Genomic DNA, 16,728 nt, shown 5'->3' with positions numbered 1-16,728 from the left:
CAAATAAGTGAAAAAATTCGCCCTCATCCCACTCGAAAGAGCATCATCTAGGAGTGTACATTTTTTTTGCGAATGAGGTGCCCCCTTCGCCAGATGACCCTTTTCCCCTTTTTGCAAATGGCTCACATGAAAGAAGTGGAGATGGGGCCCCGCCGCATTTGGATGCATTCATCTCATACATTAAGTGGTAATTTAATAAATTGAATTCAGTTCGTTTGAGCGGAGTCCAATTCAGTCAGTTAACCCGAGCTGACACACGTCCAATGCGCTGCGAACGTAGCAGTTCGGCGACAGTGCGGCGGAAGTCTTTACTCTGCCTCCCCCGCGAGTACACATATAAATGTATACATGCATACCTATATGTGCAGCCACACGTGCACGCGCGCATGTGTGAAGATCCGCACACTTGCAGGTGGTAGTCTCATCCATCAAGTGCTTCCCCTTTTTATTCGTATCCGCCTATTTCGCTTTTTACATTTTGGAGTGATTTCTCTGCCTACCGAAGGGCACCTGAGAACTTCCTTCCATAAGGTGCTCACCAGAAGGTACCAGTCAGGACGACTTAACCAAAACGTCCTCATCCTAAGAGACGCACCATAAGGCTCGCCTGCCCTGCTTGTTAAAAACGCGAACCGATTGTCCACGGAATTTTTTTTCCCTTTCCAAGATGCGCTACTCTGCAACACAGATTCGAAGCAACCTTTCACACGCAAGGCGAATGTGTCGTATGTATGCACCTGTCCAGTCGATTTAGGTGGCCTACCTCTGTCTCTGCAAGAATTGTAATACATAGGGAGTTCGCCCACACGAGAGTGGTTTCGGAGACACATATTGTTCGAACAGGGAAAGACGAGACAAGTAAGCAGTGGGTTGGTAGAGCTTTTCAGACAGCATAGCTTTCCTGACAGCATAGCTTTCCTGACAGAAGAGCTTTCCAGACGGAAGAGCTTGCCAAATTGAAGACTTTTCCAAATTGTAGACCTTACCCACTGTTCATGGGTGCACCGCCTACTTATCCGCGTAGCTGTTGCTCCTTTATTTTGCTACCCTGTGCTCATTCCTCCTTGCGATTTATTGCCCCTTTTTTTTTCTTTTTTGCGGTGATTAAAATTGTTTCCCCGTCTAACCAGGAAGATTCGTGCTAATTGTTAGCGCGTCGACCTGTGCACCTCGTGGAGAAGCTTCCCCCCCCACGGGTGAGCGGGGCAATCCTGCAAATGGTACGAGGCCATAATTCTCCCCTTACCATTTCGCTCAAGACAAGCATAGAGGAAGATAGGAAAGAGGAACATGCGTCTGAGTTGTTTGGCCAAGCCATCTCTTGTCGATTGAAACAAACACGAACGCCAAGTTCAGTCCCCTTTTCGTAAAATTTGAAGATCATGAATAAAAAAACAATGCAGCAGAAGAGGCAATCCATGGTGAAAAACAAGGTAATGAAACAGGAGGCGGAAAAGTGTTACTGATTTGTGCCCCTATTGATCGTTCACCTTTTATTCCAATCCCAAGACGCGCGTACTCATCAGCGTAAGTGCATACCATTTGCTTCTTCATTTCTCCTCCTCTTTCTGGCAGAGCGAGATATACCCACAGAAGAGCCTGAACCTGGGGCAGAAGTCAAAAAGCAGAGGAAAAAATATGAACGGAAAAATCAAAGTGGTGGTAAGGAAAAGACCCATCAGTGAGTTGGAAAAAAAAAGGAAAGACAATGACATCATAACGGTAAAGGATAACTCCACCATCTATATAGACGAGCCAAGATACAAAGTGGACCTCACCAAATATGTGGAGAGACACGAATTCATAGTAGACAAGGTCTTTGACGAAACGGTAGACAATTTTACCGTCTACATAAATACAATAAAGCCGCTAATTGTGGACATCTTCGAAAGTAACTGTGTCTGTTCCTGTTTTGCGTATGGACAAACAGGGAGTGGAAAAACGTACACCATGTTAGGGTCTCAGCCATATGGACAAAGCGAAACGCCAGGGATTTTCCAATACGCAGCAGAAGATATCTTCAGTTTTTTAAGTCTCTACGATAACGATAACAGCAAAGGAATTTTCATCTCCTTTTACGAAATTTACTGTGGGAAACTATACGATTTGCTACAGAAAAGAAAAATGGTTGCCGCTTTGGAAAACGGGAAGAAAGAAGTGGTGGTAAAAGACCTAAAAATTTTAAGAGTATACTCCAAGGAGGAGTTAATTTCGAAGATGATTGATGGAGTCATGTTACGAAAGATAGGAGTTAACTCTCAAAATGATGAGTCGTCTAGATCCCATGCTATCCTGAACATTGATTTGAAAGATATACATAAGAATGTCTCTTTGGGAAAAATTGCCTTTATAGACTTGGCAGGGAGCGAAAGGGGTGCTGATACCGTTGCTCAGAATAAACAGACACAAACAGACGGAGCTAATATTAATCGATCGTTGTTAGCTCTGAAGGAATGCATCAGGGCTATGGACTCAGACAAACATCACATTCCATTCAGAGATTCAGAGCTAACTAAAGTGTTGAGAGATATATTTGTTGGCAAATCTAAGAGCATCATGATTGCAAATATTTCCCCCACCATTAGTTGCTGCGAGCAGACGCTGAATACACTAAGGTACTCTTCGCGCGTCAAAAATTTTAAGCATAAAATGAATGCGACGGAAGAGGAAGACCCCAATAGCGAGAAGATTAGCATCCTGGAGTCGAGAAGCGGCGAGATGAATACCTCCGGAGCGGAGGGCGCGGATATGAAATCGAATTCGCTCATGCAGAGCGGCAGGGTGAACATGAAGTCGAACGAGGTGAGGGACCAGCACGGAGGGGGCTGCGGTGGCAGCAGTGGTAGCGGTATCGTAAGTGGCATGGTCAGTGGCCTGGTGAACTCTTCCCGAACGGGAAAACACCTCGTGAAAAATCAGGACGGCGTGACCATCAACCAGACCAAGTACAACTCAGTCAACGATATGGATAAGCTAGCGCAAAAGAAGAAGAAGAAAAAGAGCCTCTTAAATTTCAAAAGCAATAACACAAATTATGACAGTGTCTCGAGGAAGCAGAATTTCATCCAGGAAAGTTACACCTTCTCGGACACCTCGGATTTCTCCTCCTTGGATGAGATGAATTGTAACCTGAACAAGAATGACAAGAATATGTTTCTGGCGTGCAGGAAGAACGCGAAACAGGGCGTCATCAAGAACAGGAGCAGCTGCGACGGCGTGTCCAGCAAAGCGAAGAAGGCCGATGTGCAATTGCTCCGGCACAGCGTTGGCAGCAAGTTGACCAACTTCTCGAACGAACGGGAACGCCTGAAGGAGAGGGCCTTCTTCCGTGGTAATGGCATCTCCGCCAGCGGAAACGCGGCAAGAACGAATCATGGTGTTGGCGGGGGTAACGCGGTCATTGGTAGCGCAGTCGGTAATGGCGCAGTCGGTAGTAATGTAATCGTAAACAATGCCAGCCACGTGCACATCCGGCACACCAACGAAAGGGGGAAGAACAGAGAAAGCGACAACATATTTTACGATGCCGTCTCGAACACGTCGGAGAGCGCGAAAAACACACTTAACGTGAAAGCGAAGAACCAAGCAGGCCAGCACGCAAACAACCCCGCTGCAGGAATTGGCCACAAGATGAGTTACAATTACATCCAACCTGACAGCAGCAACTCCTTCGTCGGCATAAAGGAGAGAGAAACGAAAGGCACCAGCCTTTTTATCAATTGTGACACAGAAAGTACCATCTGCGTGGAGAAGGAAAACCCAGACCCCACAGGAAACCTTTCAAGAGTGCATCTAAACACAAAAGCAACTTCGTTTGAAAAATTGCCAAACGATGTGAACTGTGCTCCAGGGGAACCTCCACTTGATAGTGGTAATGGGGAATACTGCGACAGGGCGATCCTCGGTGTGCACGCCAATGGGTTGTCTACGGTGCATGCGGATGTCGGTCTCCCCAACAAAGGCAACCCAGTGCAGAACACCTCCAGGGAATTCTTTCCTCCCAGTCAAACTTACAGCCAAAATTACACCCAAAACAGTTTTAACCAACATAGCGGGAACAGCCCAATCGAAGTGATCGACATTAACGACGTGCGCCATGAAGAGTGCCACAAAATGGGAGCTCCCGAGACAGGAAATTTTAGTAGCCAAAACGTGGAACAGAGTGAATTCCCCCTTGGAGATCACGCAAAACAGTTTCAGAAAAATCTGAACAACATGGTAGACAATTGCCTGAACACACTAAATATAGCCAACCTGTGCGAAGACACACAGAACATACTGAATAACATTTTGCTCTCAAAATACACAGCAGATAAAGAAATGTTAATAAAAAAATACATCAACGAGGATGTAAGTGGCATGAGCTTGGAAACGTTAGACAAGTATGCTCAGCTGATATATGAGAAGAGAAAGACGATTCTCAGTAACCTCCTTTTATTGTTCAAAAAGAATGTCGATTTACAGACAGACAATGAGACGAGTGACTTAAAGAAGGATCTGGTTATGTGTCATATTTGTAGTAACAATCCAGATGATCAGTTTCATTTTTATGCCTACAGTAGATTAGAAAAGGACATGATAAATTTAATAACGCTACGGCAGCTGTGGTGCGAGAGTGAAAACTTGAGACAACTGCATCAGTACCTGATGGTTGAATATCAGAACAAGTCTGCCAATTTAATCACCTTTAATGTTTTCCCGGGTAAAATTAGCCCCAGCTCATTGAGCAAGAAGTATGTGGAGGATGCCAAGGGGCAGTCGGACGCCGCGAGGTCAGCTGTGGGTCCTCTGCAGTAGAGCTGGCGCGGCGCAGGAGGGGAGAAGTTTGCCCCGACCACTCCCTTATGACCCGTAAAGCGGTCTGGTGTACCTTTTTTTGTTATCCATTTCGTGAAAACGCCTCTCGGACGTCCTGTGTTTGTTTTTTTTTTTTTTTTTTTTTTTAAATGTAAAGTAACGCTTCCCCGACATATAAAACTAACGCGTCTTCATAACACATGGGAGGAACCGCCTTTGCTGCGATCGTGGCGGTTGCGCCTGGCGATGGTCTTTCAATTTGTGGGAAGTTGCAAAGTTGGAAGGGAATAAAGAGTTCCTTGTACAAAAAAAAAAGGGAGTAACATTGGTCGCTACGAGCCAGCGCCGCAAATCGGCACGGCAAAATTGTCACAAACCGACACGATCGTACACCCTCGGACGGCGCTAGGCAAGCACTATATCGACGTAGTAGGGGTAGTGCGGCAACTCCTTTGTCAGGCGACGTGGAAGACTCAGTGACGCTACCACGTCGTAAATTTCGTCATGCAAGCTGGAGGTAGTTTCGATAGGAGGTGCGGAAAAGGGGAATGCCCCGATGAAATGGAGGTTTAAGTAGTCCCTCTCACTTAACAGCGGGGTCGTCTCCATTGGTGGGTTCCTCATACGTTTGTGCGCCAAAATTTCGAACATGTTTATGGACGAGGGGACGACATGTGTGCACCCTGAGTCGGGGAACGCGCTTCTTTGTCTTCTCCCTCCCATGTGTTCCACTTTGTAATTCCCCTCTGCAGTTTGAGCTCCCCGTTTGTTACTTATCGTTGGGGCTAGAACGACTTCTCCACATTCATTCAAATGGGTGGAAATCTTTCCAGAGGGAGTCCCCTTCGCATCCTCCCACTTGTGTCTCTCCCCAGCAGAATAATGATGAACGTACAAAGTTAAAAGAGCGATGAGACGTAACTGTGTCTGGTTTTGGACGGTCAGCATGCTCATATCTGCTATATTCACGTGCTCAAAAAGGTGAGTAAAATGATTTTGCAGCAGAAGGGAGCTCATAAAATTGTAGTAGCATAAGTAGAGGGTTATATTTATGAGTGAGTGCACAGATTGGACCCTTTTGTAATTTCGGAAAATAATTTCGTTAAATTTTTCGTTCGGAAAATCAAGTTTTAATAGCGAGATGGAGACATTGCTGAGTGTCTGTTCACCTATCTCGTGGTCACTCCCCAGATTGTCATTTGCGTGAGATATAAGATGCTTCGTTAGAAGTTCGATTATCTGCACGTCCCTAAGCTTGACGGAGGCAAAGGAGTGGATAATATTCCCCGCGTTAAACACTTCCAGTTTGAAGTATTCCCTTCTGAGGATGTATGTGATGTTAGCAAAAATATCGTACCGTAGAAGCTTCAAGTTTTGGATGGCCCCCAAAGTGTTGGCGGCCAGCTGGGAGAAGAACGTCGACTCGTTGGATGGTCCCATTGTTGGTGGCATCCCATCACGTAACCCCTCGACCATTCCACCGACATACACATTGACCAAATCAGAGAGCAGGAAACTCTGCAAGTAGGCGCACATAAATAACCGATTTATGTGTACCCTCCCCTCGCGGTAGTCAAACAGTCTGCTGCTATGCACAGTGCAGTTGTGCAATTTATCCAAATAGCCTCCATAATGGTAGATCTTCTCTTTCTCATAAATGAGCTGATTGCAAAAATTGTACAGAAGAATCCGATTGAACTGCTTGCTGTGTTCCTTCACTTTAAACATTTCAATAAAGTGATTAACCAGTTTGTAGGTGGAGTTCAGACAATTAACGATGAATTTGATGTTATCTCGGACGTTTTGCACATGGTACACCGTCTTGCAATAGCTATATGTTTCGACTTCCGTTTGGTGGATGGGTCTATCTGGGGAGTCCCCTGCTCTACATGGCACGCTATCTTCCTTGCATGCCTCTCGTGAGGGGGCTTCTCCCATATTACACACTTTGCTTTTTCTCCTCTCCAACTGTAGAACCTTAATGAAGGCAAAATAGGTAGGTTTTTCATTGGGATTTTCCCCCTCGGGGGGGACGTCACTCTTACGGTTCAATGCATTGGCGCATTTGATCTGTTCATCTAGTTGCGATGTAACCATTCGCGAGTGCGATTCCTCCACCGATAAGTCGCTTCTGCTGAGCGGCCTTCTCAACTCGGCCATTTTGTGATCACCCCGAGGGCAGAGCAAATTCTTCCCTTCACTGACGAACAATTTGGAGATAACCCATAGCCCATTTTCAAACAGGATAAGTAACACCCGCATGACTCTCTCGTATTGACCCCTGCAGTACCGATAGGATTTGAAGCACTTTGTAAAGGTGCTCAAAACGGAGGCATAGAGATGGAGGTTGCCTCCACTGAGGGAGGTGGTTAAGGTGGGGAGTTTTCCCTTCTGCGAGTTCGCATTTGTTGGCAGAAATGATCCGATTCTTTCTATATAATCCAGTAGAACCGAACTGAGTAGCTCATTTTGTATTCCCAGTTTGTTGAGGGAGGAAAAGACTAAGGTGTAGTCTAGCAAGGAATACGATTGGTAATTTCGCTTCATGTGTTGCAAGACGTGGAGTGCCCCCAGTTTGCCATAAAGGAAACGTTCGATATGGATCTGTTTGTCCTTGTATCTTGTCCCCCCTTCGAGTTGGTTGAGATAAAAAAAATAATTTGTCAAGGAGTGGAAAAATAGGACAAGGGATTTCTGGTTATACTTTATTCTTCGCATGTACAGATTGGCTAGTTCTTTATTTCCCTCTGGATAGGTGAAGAGGGAAAGTAAAAGAAGCTCCATTTTTCGGACCAACATGAATAAGAACAAATGATTGTAATAATTCAGCTTTATGTGCATGTGGAAGATGAAGGCTAAATCTACCAAGTTCATTCTGGGTAACAGTTTATCGGCTAGTCTGTCTAGGAAAAATAAAAACTCATTCGCATGCTTCCCCATCTGGCCAAAGAAATAATCGACAAAGGAGTATAATTCCAGTAGCATCGTCTTATCCGTCACTTGGTTGACAAACATGTTGAGGTAATTAATCTGCGTCTTTATGTGGCCATCTAGGTCGTCCACATAAACGTGGTTTAGGAGTCTATTCTTGATATTGCTGTGTATAACAATTTCGTACTCCCCCTTTTGGAATAGCTGCCTTATTTCGTTTAGGCGGAAGTTTGTCACGCCTCGGGGGGGCTCAACCCAATTGGTATGTTCCGCTCGGTGAGAATTTCCATCGTGAGTACTCCTCGGAGGATTGTCCCTTTCGAGAAATTTCGTACCAAACAGGGGTGGGTACCCATCGGGAGAAGCACCAACGTACGTGTCATCCGTCCGTTCCTCATCGAGTGAAACTTTATTTCTCCCCCTTCTGGGTAAGACATAATTCAAGTGGAGAAAATTTATGAACCTATTCTGTGTCGAATCATTTGAGAGGATTTTCTTTATCAAGAGGAGGTAGTTCAGTTTGGCTAGCACCTGGGTGCGGATTGCATTCCTCGGGTTCGTCTTACAAAGAAAATGGTTGCAGCATGGCTGGCTAAACGTTAGAAAGAGAAACAAAAATTTGATGTTGGCATGTTTTACATTCTTATATTTGCTTACCCTTGTGCTGAGGAGCAATTCTTTATCTTCACTAATTTTAAAGCTGTCGTGAAATGATAAGTCGGCTCTGTATGTTTCTGCGCTATGGCATTTCCACATTTCGAAGGCGTTATTCCTTTTGTAATCTTCCCCCTCGTGTGTTGTGAAGCTCCTTCCGAGGCCCTTCCTGTTGACTCCCCCTCCGCATCCCCTCCATAAGACTGGGAAGCGCCTTCTTTGCATTACACAACAGGCAGGACTGCGACGACCGGAATATGCGGAATGGCACATTGGAATTTTGTGCCCCAGAGTGCCTCCTCGTACCCGCTTGTACCTGCTTGTACATCGTTATAGGTTCTTGTACCTCGTTATAGCTTCTTGTACTTCGTGGTACCCCGATGTACCTCGTTGTAGCTCCTTTGCCTCCTTCTGCTTCCTACTTCGTGCAGCGATTATTTGCATACGTCTATAGTACCGTACCTGCCAGAGGGAATATCGTCCACTCACACATGTATATTTCCCTAGTAAGGAAAACCACACGGCGAGTTATTTGCCGCAGAGGCATTCCTCCGCCATCCCCTCTCGCCGCATTCGTTGTTCACGGCGTGCATTGATCATAATCCACGGTACAACAAGAAAATTACGCATCGAGTCGCCACACTGAGGAAAAAAGAATCCACCTCTTCATATGGCTACGTTCCCCACCACCGAAAAAAAAATGTGAAAAAATAATTTCTAAATGGGCAAAAAATAAAAATAACATGGTTCCTGTCCTGGTTTCGAAAAGGAAGCGACAAGATTCTCTACAGAGTGACTAGTTTATTAGCTGCCTTCCCGTTGTGCCAAATTTTAACTTCACTTGGAATAAATTTAAGATGCAAAATGAGTAACGAGAGTGAGAAGAAGAAGTTGAAGTCCTTCGAGTTAGTGCTCCAGAAAGGTATAGCCCATATGGTCGAGTGAAAAAATAAAGACAAAAAGGCCAATCGTTTGAGGAGTGCCCAGGAGAGAGTGCCTTTTTTGTGTATTCTACCCCTGGAGGTTAACACATGTGAGGGGTGTATTTGCGAGTTCGAAAGGAACAGGCACCTCTATGCAAGAAAGATGGGAGGACAACTGGGGCCTTGGGGGTTCCACCATTGGACCCTGTGATGAGCTTCAGATGGGTGAAGCCTCCTCCCCCTGGGGTTCCGCAATGGGGAATGCATCCGCTGAAAAGAGGGCCACTAACATGAGCACATCGCGATGGCGACTACAACATAAGCCCCTCGGCAAAGGCGCCAACCTGACAAGCGGTCAACCTCTCAAATGTCACGCCACCATTTCTGCCCACTCTGCGAAGAACTCCTGGACCTGGATCCAATTGACGGCGTGGAGCTGCACCAAATTGATGATCACAGTTTGAAAGAAATTGCCATATCGGTAACCCCGAAGGAGAGTTACTTCAGGGGGAAGACGGTTAGCTTTGTCATCCTCTTTAAGGACACCTACCCCATCGCGCCACCCAAAATAACATGCCAGAGCAAGGTGATTTTGCCCCAATGGCGGTGCGACTGAAAAGAGAAATAAATATACACAGATGTGTACAGGCATACGTATATATAGATTTACACACATGCGTAGATACATACGTATATATAGATTTGCACCCACGCACAAGACCCTTTGTGACCTCCCCTTTTCCCCCCCCCTCGTGTGCAGATATTCCACCCCAACATTGACGAACGCGGGAACGTCTGCTTGAATGTCCTAAAGCTCGAATGGAACCCCATCATAAATTTGCAAATGCTGATCCTGGGACTTCTGCTGCTGCTAAATGTACAGTTACACCACGTGGTGAACCCCAGTGAGGGGGGGAATAGCCAGCAGTTCTGCCCCCGTAACGGAGAAACGCCTGCAATTTGAAGCGTCTCCCTATTTCATTTACCGATGGACCTATGTTAATACGTTCGCACTGCATAAACGGAGCAACTCACGCGCTCCCCTTCGCTTTGCGCGCCTCCCTTGCAGGAACCCTCGATGGAGGACCCCTTCAACCACGCAGCCGCGAAGATCTTCGCAAAGGATAAAAAAAAATTCCAAGAAATAAACGATTCGTTATTTTTAAGATGATGGCCCCTTAGCGTTGGGGAAGCCCCCTCCAGTTGTCTCCCCTGCGGGGAAGTCGCGGACACCATAGGAGTTGGCTCTATTCTTTTTTGCGTCTGTGTATATTGGCTCGTTTGGCATACTTGGCAGCCTTGGCACGCCTGCTACACTTGTGCACATCATTTTAGAAACACCGAGGGTGCGCTCCCTCATTGGCGATTCTCCTCCTGGCACACACCGAGGAGAGAAGTGATTCTCACCTCTTTACAATTGTACGTTGCGAACGAGGTGAGATAACTTTCCCCTTAGGCGTGGAAATTAATGTTGGCTAAACTGGTGGAGGGGACCCCCCCGCTAGGTGAACTTTTTTTTTCTTTTTAAATGGAAAAGTAAAGCTGTTGGAGGAAATGGGCCCTATGGTTCACCTCCGTTTGGCCAGAGCGGTTCGTGAGGCGGTTCCCCTGGCCCGATGGCAACGCCGCATGAGAGCGTACCCGTGAAGGTTCTCCATGGGACGCCCCACTCAGATGAGACCGTTGGCGCGGTGAGAGAGCATATAGCACGCGATGGTATTGAGGTTTCATTGTCGTTTTTTTTTCCATTTTTCTCCTCCTTTTTCTGCATTTTCTCCTCCTTTTTTTTCTCCACTTTTTTTGGGTGCTCTCCAAAAAGGGGCTTCACCTCCATGTGTACAATTTGTTCGCTCTCGCCAGCTTGCACTATGCCGGTGGGACTGGAACCCACGCGGAAGGAGGGGCAAACAAGAGTGATGCAAAACTACCAGGGAGTGACCTACAAAGCCCAGCGTCGAAGGTGGAATTGACTCCCCACAAAGTTGTTACGCTGTGCAAAGCGGGATTTACACAGTCTTTCTCCCTTACAGCTAAAGGAAGCGTGTTAACCAGATTGAAGTTTTTCCAATTTGGGGTTCCCCCACTTGTGGGAACTGTACTTGGGGACCTTCCACGATGAATCACATTTTGCTCGGAGGTGGGAGACCCACTTTCGCAGAGCCCAACACACTGTGGGCTGTATCGCGGCGAAGCTTTTACGCCTCCAAATGGGTAAGGCGGTTACAACTGCTAAACGAAAAGTACAATTACAAAATAAATGCAGAGGATGAAGCAGAGTACGAAGAAAAGAAGGAAGATGATAAGATCGAGAAGGTATACCCACTGTGGAATAGCAGGAGGACAGGATTGCTGGCATACAAAATAGGCTGCATGAGCATATGGGATGTGTGGGGAGTGAAGCACGCAGTGACAGTTGCGAAAATAAATCACTGCTATGTTTTAAACCAGAAGAATATTACGAAGAATGGATACGAAGCGCTGGAAATAGGAATAGGAAACATGAATGTCATTAAGCAGAGTAAAAATAACATTGGCAATTATATAAAAAGGAAGTTAGGGTTTATTCACAAAATAAAAGAATTCAAATGTACCAGTGATTGCTTTCTCCCTGTACGACACCAATTTTCAGCGAGGCATTTTTCCCCAGGCCAAAATTTGTTCATTAGCTCTACTATAAAGAATAAGGGTTTTTGTGGGGCCATGAAGAAGTGGAACTTTAGTGGCAAAAACGCTTCACATGGAACGGAAAGTAAAGCACATAGAAGCTTAGGTAGTATCTCCATGGGAAAGACAATTAACATTGTCTTCAGGAATAAGAAGATGAATACTCACATAGGGGAGAAGACCCTCGTCAAATGTAGCAACAATAAACTCTTTCGAATTAACAGCTTGCAAAATCTGCTGTTCATTAAGGGACCCATTGGTGGCTACAAGAATAAAATTATTAAAATTTCCGACGCCAAGGGAAGGGCCTTTAACAAATTTAAGGACAAGATTTATCTGTACTACCCCACCTTTATATATAAGAAGAATAGGAAGTACAAGAATGTCATTGATATGCCCCACAGCTTGCAGGACCCCTTTCTCTACAACGAGATTCCGCTCTACGAGCCGACCAACAAGTAGACCTCAGCAGGGAGGTACTCATACGGATAGGCATACACCTACGCATAGGCATATACATCTGTGTATGTGTGTGTTGGGGGGGAGAGGGGGCATCGCCTCCTTCACGTGGTATATTATACCCACCTCGTCATTCATGCGTTTTTTTTTTTGTCCGTCCCACTTCTTCCACTTGAAGAAGAAAAAATATATATGAAGACATCTGTACATTTGCATCTTCCCATGTAATTTTTTTACGGAGGGGACTTCTTAGCGGCACGGTTGCTCCACTCCGCCAGTTTGTGCAACGCCAATGCGTTCCTCCACCTTTTCGCCCACTTTTTCGTCAATTTTTTTATTCCCTCTTATCTTCTCTTCTCCTTTTTGCCCACTTTCCAATTTTACGACGCGGTGGGGTCAGGCATCCGTTGCCTCCATCTTTAGGCCAATTTATGTACACAAAAAGAAGGCGGTACGGCATGCGGGAGAAGTGCCCTTCTGGTGTCCCTGCGTGGGAATCGACAATACAGAATATGCACCTGCACGTTCGGGGGGAGTATCAACTTGGAATTCTTCTTGCCAACGGCGGTTTAATTTTACGAAATTTGCTTTATTCGCGCTCGCGCCTATAAGTGACTACCTGCTAAATCGCGTTACATTCAAAGTTGCAACCTGAAACGACAATGCCGGGCGTATTCCCGTGGGCCTTCTGGGCACCGTTTCTTTTTTGCTGCCCATTCGCTATGCCACGAAGAGGGAAGACCCTACCGGATAGTGCAGCCCAAGCGGCGTTTAGAAATGGCGTCGCCTCGGATAAAAGTATACTTTCCCCACATGCGAACCTGCGGATCTGCTAACCTGCAAATAGGGAAATCTGCGACTCCTCCTTTTCGGATGACGTAGACTAACATAACGTTTGATGAAACCGAGTGGCAACATTCGCCTTTGGCGAGCTAATGAAGCGCTGTTCCATTCACAACAAAACGGAGGATTTTTCCCCCTCTTTCTACGGACCACGAGGCATATACCCGTGTTGTAAAGTTGTACAAGTAATTTAATCCCCTTCTCGCATACATCCTTTTGAGGCCCATGAAAGAGGGAAAACAGAAAGTTCTAGTCATCCATGGTGATTCCAAGAGTATGTTCATGCGAGGTTTTACATTTTAATGCTTAATGGCGAGGTCATAGCATTTTGGGGGATTAGGAAAGGAGCCATAGAGAGGGACATCATGGGGTTGTAGGAAAGATCAACGGGCTTTTCATTCAATGCTTGTGGGAGAAATAGCTTATAGGCTGTTCTCGCGTGCAAGGGAACACACTTGCACATCAGTACACTTCACCCACGGCCATCACCCCCTTTACGTGCACCCCTGTTTTCCTTCCTTTCGCTTAGCAGATAACAAACGGCCCCGGGAAAAAAAAAGAAATTCAGCGGACAACAATGTAAATGATTCTACTTGCCGCGGTGTTGTACTTTTGCATGCATCGAAAACTATGTGTACCCATGTGCACGTGGATGTGCTCCCTCGTGAAGCGGAGACGGGAGAATTTCACCCATGGAGTATCTCCCCCCCCTTCTGTCGTAGGACCAGCATAATGAGTTATTAAAATATAAACAGAGCTTTTACATAATCAGGAAAACGATCAACCTTATAAAAAATGTAAGCGACGTGTCGAAGCGGGCATCTATAGTTGCGGATGTTCCTCTCATCTGGTGCTATGCCACCGCTCATCTGATGATCTGCTCGTCTGCCCATCCCTTCATCCGCTCCTCCTCCCATCCCCCCGTGCAGCACTACACCAACAAAATCAACAAGACAGACACTCTGCGGGAGAGAGAGCGGAAACACCTGTCCCACCTGAAGCGGGAAAACGTTATTCTAGAAGATAAGGTAAGTCTGAGCCAAAAGGAAGCATCCTGAGTGAAGCCAAGCAAAGGCAAAATGCAACCTTATGATCTTCTTCTCCAACTACCACTTCTTTTCTCCCCACAGTGCACCTTTTACGCTGAACATGTAGAAGAGCTAAAGAAGATATACACAGGTGAGCGCAGGACAGGGGATTTGTATCCACAGGAAAGCACGTCAACATAAGACGTGAAAAATAACATGGAAAGTGGGTCCACTCAAAATGTGAGCAAGTGGAAAAGCCATACATTCAGCCTATCCAAGTGGTTATTTCTTTTTCAATCCCCTTTGAATTCCAGAGCAGATAAAACTTAAGAACAGCAAAATAGAGAATCTGCAGGATGAATTGGAGAAAATGGTAAGCGTCCGCATCACAGCGCGAGTATGTACAAACGTGTATATATAGCCCTTTTTGACGAACCCATGTGCCCCCTTCTTTGCAGAGAAAAGCCACGGAGAGTGAAGTCGAGTCCAACAGCACACGTAAGTTGCTAAGCGGTTTCTATGCGTTTGCCATGCGGTTGCAATGTGCCTACCATGTAACCTCTTCGCCATCTGACCGCTCCGCCACGTATCTGCTCATCACCTTGCAACTTCCTCTCCCCCCTTGGCAGGAATACTTAAACTGCGAGAGGACCAAATAGAGAGACTGTCGCAGCAACTGGACTCAATCAACGGCTTGTACCACAAGGTTGGGGTTCCCGGACGGGATAATTCTTCCGTTCCATGTGTATATGTTTCTCCATACGTTCGCGTGTATGCCCTCGTGTGTATGCCCTCGTGTGCTCGCTCCTAACTGAAGCTTACTTCACTTGATCGCGCTTCTCTTGCTCTCTCCCGCTGGCAGCAAGTCGACAGTAACAAAAAACTAATGAAGGAGATAGAAGAACTGAATAAAAGCGTAAGAGCGGATCACGAGCGGAGTGTTATGAATCGAACTGTGCACAGATGCGGAAGGTCGCCAAACGGGGCGCCATCTTGCAGTGAAAAAAGCAGTGCCAATGAAAATTGTCCCTTTTTTAAAAACGGTTCGCAGATTCTGTACCTTAATAATAAAATACAGGAAGAAAAAAACAACCGCGACAATGTGAGGAGGAGGCTCAAAGTAAGCGCTCTGCGTGAATACTGTGTTATTTGTTCTTTTGTGTAGATATGGAGTTTTCCTGCTCACCTGTTATAGTGTGCCAATGGGGACGCGTCCACGCAAAGAGCACCAAGTGAAAAGTCCGCACAACTGATGTAGTGTGTTTTCTACGCTTGTTCACTCCACGTGTATCTCCTCTTCTCCGCAGTATTACAAACGATACACGAAAAATAAGAAGCGATTCAAGCTGAACTTCGACATGGTGATTGATGACGAAGAAAGTGGAGGAAGGGATGAAGAGGGGGACATTTGCGTGTCTGTGTTATGTCACTTAAAAACTGAACTGGACATGATAGACGAAGAGAATAAAAAGAAAGCAGACAGCAGACGAGCCCATCATGGGGACAACAATTGGAATAAAAACAGAAACAAATACATCGATAAGGATAGAATAAAAATTCAGAGCAATAATTTTTTTCAAAAGATTTTCGAATCAAATTATAAAAAGAAGAAAAAAAAAATAAAATCCACTTTGTTTGATACGATTTACAAAAAACAATTTTTCTCCTTTTACGAAAAAGCCTTTACTGAAAATAGCGATGTCAAATTTGAAAACAAAAAAGTATTTTCATTCCCGGTGAACAATTCAAGAAAGAGAAATGACGGGTACAGCAGTTTGCACAAAGAGATGAAGGACAACATTGAGAAGAGGGAAGTAAAAAGGAACACGAGCAGGAGAGACAACAACGGTAGTAGCAATATTCACCGTGGCTTTAATGGGCACAATGGGGTGGACTCGAGGAAGGGAAATAATTGGAACGCCCCAACTTTAAACGACGTTTATTTTTACAGCAACTTCGATGATAACTTTGACGATAAGTGTGATTACTTCGATCAGGACGCCCCCAGTTCGGGACGGCCCTCTGGGGGTGAGGGGAAAGAGAGCGCGCACTGCGGTGGTGGGGAGGTGAAGCAGAGTGAATGCAGCGGTGGTGGGGAATTGAAACAGAGCGGATCCAGTGATCACATGGGAGTGAAGCAAAGCGAGGGCAGCGAAGAAGACACTGAACGAGCTTCCCGGCAGAGAGCAGATTGTGACCCCCATAGATGTCCCCCCAGAGAGACAAATCCTACCGTGGAAAATCCCCCCGCGGAGCTATAGATACACCAAGAAAAATTACAAACCCGTTTTTGAAAAAGGATAATTTAAAAATTTGCCCTTGACATATTTGTGTGATGCTACCTCCCTTCCAATTCGAGATACTTCACCCCTGATTTGATGTGAAGTGAGGAGGGAGGAAACTTCCAAAGTTAGCTTGTTGCAGAAATG

General features: G+C 45.8%; 5 protein-coding genes across 5 annotated transcripts; 4 read left to right on the top strand and 1 right to left on the bottom strand.

Moving 5' to 3' along the window:
* Positions 1–1,397: 1,397 nt before the first annotated feature.
* On the top strand, positions 1,398–4,797 carry C922_04732 (hypothetical protein; the record flags this gene model as incomplete). Its single annotated transcript, XM_008820311.1, has 2 exons — positions 1,398–1,433; positions 1,576–4,797. 2 exons carry the CDS (start codon positions 1,398–1,400, stop codon positions 4,795–4,797), a joined length of 3,258 nt encoding a protein of 1,085 aa, XP_008818533.1.
* Positions 4,798–5,202: 405 nt separating this feature from the next.
* Positions 5,203–8,607, bottom strand: C922_04731 (hypothetical protein; the record flags this gene model as incomplete). The annotated part of the gene is made up of 1 exon (XM_008820310.1): positions 5,203–8,607. One exon carries the CDS (start codon positions 8,605–8,607, stop codon positions 5,203–5,205), a length of 3,405 nt encoding a protein of 1,134 aa, XP_008818532.1.
* Positions 8,608–9,246: 639 nt separating this feature from the next.
* Positions 9,247–10,476, top strand: C922_04730 (ubiquitin-conjugating enzyme E2 M; the record flags this gene model as incomplete). Its single annotated transcript, XM_008820309.1, has 4 exons — positions 9,247–9,304; positions 9,707–9,891; positions 10,066–10,200; positions 10,375–10,476. The coding sequence occupies 4 exons, from the start codon at positions 9,247–9,249 to the stop codon at positions 10,474–10,476; spliced, it is 480 nt and encodes a 159-aa protein (XP_008818531.1).
* Positions 10,477–11,420: 944 nt separating this feature from the next.
* On the top strand, positions 11,421–12,431 carry C922_04729 (50S ribosomal protein L3; the record flags this gene model as incomplete). The annotated part of the gene is made up of 1 exon (XM_008820308.1): positions 11,421–12,431. One exon carries the CDS (start codon positions 11,421–11,423, stop codon positions 12,429–12,431), a length of 1,011 nt encoding a protein of 336 aa, XP_008818530.1.
* Positions 12,432–13,496: 1,065 nt separating this feature from the next.
* C922_04728 (hypothetical protein) lies at positions 13,497–16,560 on the top strand (the record flags this gene model as incomplete). The annotated part of the gene is made up of 11 exons (XM_008820307.1): positions 13,497–13,545; positions 13,804–13,850; positions 13,994–14,068; positions 14,201–14,299; positions 14,402–14,450; positions 14,614–14,672; positions 14,758–14,797; positions 14,929–15,005; positions 15,162–15,215; positions 15,351–15,419; positions 15,607–16,560. The coding sequence occupies 11 exons, from the start codon at positions 13,497–13,499 to the stop codon at positions 16,558–16,560; spliced, it is 1,572 nt and encodes a 523-aa protein (XP_008818529.1).
* Between the last annotated feature and the right edge of the window lie 168 nt (positions 16,561–16,728).

This window comes from Plasmodium inui (genome assembly GCF_000524495.1).
Source record: "Plasmodium inui San Antonio 1 unplaced genomic scaffold supercont1.28, whole genome shotgun sequence".
Taxonomy (NCBI): Eukaryota; Apicomplexa; class Aconoidasida; order Haemosporida; family Plasmodiidae; genus Plasmodium; species Plasmodium inui.
This window is presented reverse-complemented; position numbering and strand designations above follow the sequence as displayed.